The 6259-nt window shown below is 42.0% G+C and overlaps 1 protein-coding gene across 1 annotated transcript; it reads left to right on the top strand.

The window, feature by feature from the left end:
- The first annotated feature begins 2733 nt into the window (after nucleotides 1-2733).
- On the top strand, nucleotides 2734-5111 carry MID1IP1 (MID1 interacting protein 1). Its single transcript, XM_089673917.1, has one exon. It carries the CDS (start codon nucleotides 3207-3209, stop codon nucleotides 3663-3665), a length of 459 nt encoding a protein of 152 aa, XP_089530043.1. The 5' UTR covers nucleotides 2734-3206; the 3' UTR covers nucleotides 3666-5111.
- The last annotated feature ends 1148 nt before the right edge of the window (nucleotides 5112-6259 follow it).

The raw sequence follows: 6259 nt of genomic DNA on the forward strand, positions 1-6259 counted from the left end.
AAAGACCCCCAAACTATTTATTTTCTGAAAACTGAGGATCTATAGAATGTAAAGATGGCAGTCTCAATTTTTTTTGATGTTGAAAAGTATTTCATGTTTCATAATGCTTCTAAAATATATATTTTCTGGTAAAAGTAGACTAAGGGCTTGTTTACACCTGCATCGTTGTGTAAAGTGCGATTCATGGTGGATCGCTTTTCACAGAGCGGTGCAGAAACAGCTGACAGGCATTGAAGAGGCAATACTACCACCCCCCCAAATTACTGTTTTGTTTTTTTTTACAGCACAAAAGACTGTTTGAATGGAAATACCATGTCCCAACCACAAACCTAGTGTTTGGCATGTGGTTCAGCCCAATTTACTTGAATATGCATCTTGGTGATGGTACTGCTCACTGAACGCAACAGGGGGATAATGTTTGCTGCTTCACAAAGAAAAGCATGTGTACACCTCCGCACAGCTGCCTTTGCAGCCTAAGGCCCCTTTCACAAGGGGCGGAATTGGATTTACTCAGTAGGGGATCTGTCCATTCATCCCTTGCTGATCAGAGCAGAGCGGGGAGGATGACAGGACCATGTCTGCTCAATGTATGCAGAGTGGACACGGACAGAGCCTGCTATGCTCTATGGGCGGTCGGGTGTGAACGGACTTGCTGTCCATTTACACCCGACTGCCCTCCGATCAGCTGGACAGATCGGATCTTACGAGAATGCCAGAAAAGAATGAATCCCCTTCCAATTTTTTTTTTAGCAGACTGGATTGGAGGTAGGCAGGTGTAAACGGAAACAAGTCTGTTTACACCCGCTGGTCCATTGGGATACATGGACCATCCAGTCAGGTCTACCTGAAAAACTGACAGGCGGACCTGATGGGACCACCCTTGTGAAAGGGGCCTTAGGCTACGTTCACACCTACGCAGTTTGCATTTGATCCATTTCTACAGTGCGTTTTTGCATATGTGTTTTTGATGCATTTTGTGTTTTTATTTTCTTATTTTGTAACTTGTTGCTGGGCAGATTAAAACGCATCAAAAACGCACTACATGCTTTTCTGCAACATCTCCATTGAGGTCTATAGAACCAAAAATGCAACATTTTGAGTTTAAAAAAAGTCCCTGACCCTTTCTAAAAAACGCACCGGGTGAAAACGCGGAGATGTGAACCTGTTCCATAGGAAATCAAGTGAAATGGACTGCTAGTGCATTTCTGCAAAACGCAGCGGTAAATGCATAGGTGTGAACCTAGACTAAAGGTGGGTTCTAAAAAATGCTGCTCAACTGCCTATTTTTACTGTCCTAGTTGCAAGTGTAAACTAAGGCTGGACATAGATGGGTTTGTTTTTTTTTTCTAATCAGCCAGTGGGCTGATTGAAATAAAAAAAAAAAAATGAAGTGATTTCTCATCCACACAAGTACAGTGGATGGAGGCATTCTCCCCGTTGTGCTATTGTAGCCTGACAGCTGAAGTCCTCCGCTGTCAGAATACACTGATCAACACTACAGCCTATTGACTGCAGCTTGCTAATCGAGAAAACTTCCAACATACCTATTCGGCAGAACTCTATCATTAGATCAACTTTTGTATTATTATTATACAGGATTTAGATCGCGCCAACAGTTTGCTCAGCGCTTTACAATACAATGGGAGACAATACAGCAACAATACAGTTCAATACTAGATTGTAAGCTCGAAAGAGCAGGGCCCTCGAACCCCTTGTGTATTGTATTGTTTCTGTCTTGTCTCATGTTCTGTACCCCACTATATTGTACATTGCTGATTAAACCCTTTGGCGCTATATAAATACTGTATAATAATAATAGAAGAGGGTTAGGAGCAGGGGCAGACTGATAACTCATGGGGCCCCCGGCAATAGGAGATCATGGGGCCCCTGTGTCCTTGCCCAAACTCAAAAAAGCCTTTGAAAAAGGTACCAGGGGCATCTCATGGGGCCCCCTACTGACCCCGGGCCCTCGGGCAGTGCCCGAGTTTCCAAATGGTCAGTCCGCCCCGGTTAGGAGGGCCCTGCTCCTTGGGGAGCTTACAAAGTAGATCAAGTAGGAATGGCCATAGATGGATCAAAATTCATCAGTTCCCTGCTAAACCAGCCAAATTTCGGTCCACCTATGGCCAGCTTATGCCTCAACCTAATTGTATCACTAGTAATAATATATAAAAAGATTATTATACAAATAAAATAATATGAATAATTTGGTTACGCTGTTGTTTGTGCACGCAGCTCGTTTCTGCACAATAGAGCACACGTTTGCATTTTGTTCTCAGTTTCTCGTGTGACATACTCAGCAATCTGCGTCCATTTTGTGTTTAAATATAACTTCCCTGTAAATAGTGACAGTAAATGATTAGCTTTTTTGTCTGCTGTAATATTTGCCTTTAGCGCCCTTCCTCTGCAAGTTATATTAAACTTGGTAACATGCCAGGAGGTCCGGTCGTCCACAGCAGATAGCGAACACCACCCACATGCATGTGCTGTACATGGAGATATGTTTAGCTCACACACATCCGCGACCAGTCATGCACATTTCAAGCACATTTTTTCCTCGCTGACTGATTTCAGCTTTTGTAAGGTGCCTGCCAGTAACTGTGCATGATGCAAGGAGTAGGGGGGTTTACCAGGCAACAAGCCTGATCTTCTTACTGGGCAGCTGGGACCTGCCTGGATGTGAGGAGATGAGAAATTGGGAGGAGTTTCCATGTTAGGCAAAGCTAAAGCCTGTGTTACTCTCGGTCATTCAGATATGTGAACCGGCTTTATCCTGCTATACTGCAAGGGGGTGGCACTTTCAGCTACACCTTTTCTTCCAGGGTATATATACTGTGCTTGGGACTGAAAAGAAGCCGGTTGCCTGGTGCATGTGGATGAGAAAAAAGGAGTGGTTACTATCAGGCTGACTCAGATCTTAAGTCATTTACATGATACAGTAAAGAGGACTTGATGCGACCGATGCTTTTTTAAAGAAAGCAGCCACTGCTGAGAAAAGCTGCCTGAGAATCGCTGTCCGATAGCAGCACAGGAACCAGGAGCACGGCCGATGAGCTGACACTGGGACATAAAGCAGCTTACCTGGCTTCTACGTTTTGTGGCGCTAATCGCCATCTCCAGAAAAGCGGATTGTGACACCCAAGGAGCACATTGTTTCTGGTGCTTGTGCTTTCACCTGCTCAGAATTTAATCACCGGGCTGCAAAAATGATGCAAATATCCGACACGTACAACCAGAAGCACTCCTTGTTCAATGCCATGAATAGGTTCATCGGGGCGGTGAACAACATGGACCAAACGGTAATGGTGCCCAGCCTGCTGAGAGACTTACCCCTCGAGATGGAGGAGAAGGACGGAGTCAACAACAGCAATGGGGCTGCCAACTACTTTGCAAGGAGAGACATGCACGGTTACTACATTTTGCTGAAATCCATCAGGAATGACATTGAATGGGGCATCTTGCAGGGAGACGAGCGCAAAAAGGACAAAGTGAGCTCTATGGATATCAGCCGGCTGGAGGATGCAGATGGAGAAGAGGATTTGGAAAAACAGTTCCATTACCATCTCACTGGACTTCACACAGTGCTCAGTAAACTCACCAGGAAAGCCAACCTCCTCACCAACAGATATAAAGAGGAAATTGGATTCGGGAGCTGGGGACATTGACCATAGTGGCTTATGACATTCATTATGTTTTTTATTATTTGATGGTTCTGGTTTATTGTTTAACTTTTTTTTAATCTTGTTTTTTCTGAAGAGGGTGAGTGTGTATCATTAACATGGAAGGAGGGAGTCGGGATCATATTTAGTTCAATGGTCTAATTTATTCTTTACTAGGATCATGACCATGAAATAACTGAGGATATTTCCTGTACTACACCTCTCATAAATATTTGAAGCTGCAGTGACTAAATCATTCTAGCACAGCCCTGGATAACCCTTTCATTCCCCAATTCTATTGACCTAGTTAGAAATTTTACATTTTCATTTTTTAAATAAAAAAAAATACACTTGTTAAAAGGCACTTAGCATAATCATGCATGGACCGATTCTTTTATTAGCACACTATGGTGGGGGGGGGGTGGGGGGGACTAACAAAGGGAAATATGCCATTTTTTTGTGTAAATATCAGCACTGAATCAACAATGCCATTACACCAAACCTACCCATTGTTGCACCACCTGTGCAAAATCATTATAGCATTGTCCGATAGTGTGTGCCATGATAATCAAGCACTTGCTCCAATGTTCTAAGGTACAAATAATTCTAAAATATACATCATGACTGCTGTGGTGTATATACTGTAGCAAGGAGGGGCAGACAGCCAGAAGGGAGAGGAGAGATGGATGTGCATGAACAGGCAGCACATCACTATCATGCAACAATTAATGAATTGCCATGCAACACTTTTATTTTTTTTTGGCACATACATGCTACACGAACATGCAGATAGAAACTGTTGCATTTTTCTTTGTGTGCCAATCTTTGTTAACCCCCACCATACTTGTGCTAAATATTAGTAAGGCTACATAGGGTTAATTAGCAAAATGCTTGAAATTATTGGCATAGCAGAAATACAGGAAAATCTGTATAGATCTTTGTTCAGCTACTAGAAAGGTTGGCTGATGTATGGAGTGCAGAGGGGTGGGGTGCGGCTGAGCAATTCTACAGCAGATTGCATCAGCCTTTCATGATTTTGCACTACTTTTGTAACTAAAATAATATGTACATATGTAAGACTTGTTTTGCACTGTACTAGACATGCTTGTATTTTATTCTGGTGGGTCAGCGGACGGGCGACAAGGCAGCGCAGCTGTCATTTTAGTACGTCCTTGGCTACATGTTTCTTTGTGTCACCCAGAGCAGGTGTTTCTCATTGTCTTGCATCGGTGTAACATAGCAAAATACAAGCGGGCACCTGAGGCTGTCCAGCCAATGACTTACGGACTGTTAGCGATTGTTAATAATTTGGGACTATATGATGCATTTCCAAATTCAGGTACAATGTGGAATGGTTCCGTGTCATATGCAAAATAACAAATAGTGAAATGAAGCCTTTTTTTTATGTTGTTTCATATTCTATTTTAATAAATCGCACGTGTTTTAATGTAAGTGCATGGTTGGACAATTTTTAGACCAAACCACACGATTATAAATATTTATGTGTGTGTGTTCATATTATTATTATATATCATATTCATCTAATGCCGAAATAAGAGTAGCAGTCATTGCAGATGACTATCCATAAAAATGGCCACAAATCCTGCTGGCATTCATGGCTCTGCACTCATTCCCATCAAAAAGGGTAGGACCTGACACTCCTTTAGCACAGATAACTGGACCTGCAATACAGACCTGCTTGTCTTCATACATTGGATGTTATATGGAAATACGTACAACTGGTAAGTCATGCTCTGTAAAAAAATAAAAAAATTATACATATATATATATATATACACACACACATTCTATTTAATTAATTTTTAATATTCAAAGCAAACTCCCCCACCCATCCATGTCTCTGTGCTTTATTTTTCCAAGAAATAACTTTGAAAAAAAACCCTAGCATTTCTGGTTGTGGCCATCTTGAGTAAGGGCAGATGATTCATGTAACATTGACTTCCTGGAATCCATCTGCCCTTAGTGTAGGAATGCAGACAGGAGGGTGTGCTTAGCGGAGAAAACCCCTCCTCTCCTCCAGAAGACTCCTGGGATGTGTGACATTTGCCTAGGCAAGAAACCAGTAAGTAACTGAAGAAATGCAGGGTCAAGATAAAGCTTCAAAGCTAAAAGTAAATATGATATACTTTCCTATCCATTTACTATTGCTAGCAGAATAAGGATTAAAAATAGTCAATGTTGATTGAGAGAGCAGAGTCCCACTGTATACATGGAGATCGTTCCACCAGTGCTTCTTAGAGACATACTGTATATGCAAGAAACTGGAAGAACAATTTTGGGTGGCTTTCCATGGGTTCAATGCTGAGCAACCACTGTATCTCAATCACTTGATATCATCTCACCAGACCAAAACCACCAAAACTCTTCAATATAATATGCCTCATGAACTGGAGTATAAAATCATATGTGCAACAACACCTTAAACGCCCACCGCATTGGCAGTAATTAAATATTCCATGCAGAAAAAAAAAATGTACTTACTCTAAAATCTGTTTCTTGAAGTTCATCAAGGGACACAAGATTCCGTTATTCAGAGACAGTCGAGTTATACCGCCACCTATAGGAGGAATTCGATACTG

The sequence above is a fragment of the Staurois parvus genome, unplaced genomic scaffold (genome assembly GCF_062004578.1).
Source record: "Staurois parvus isolate SC_StPar_1 unplaced genomic scaffold, SC_StPar_1.0 ptg000145l, whole genome shotgun sequence".
Lineage (NCBI taxonomy): Eukaryota > Metazoa > Chordata > Amphibia > Anura > Ranidae > Staurois > Staurois parvus.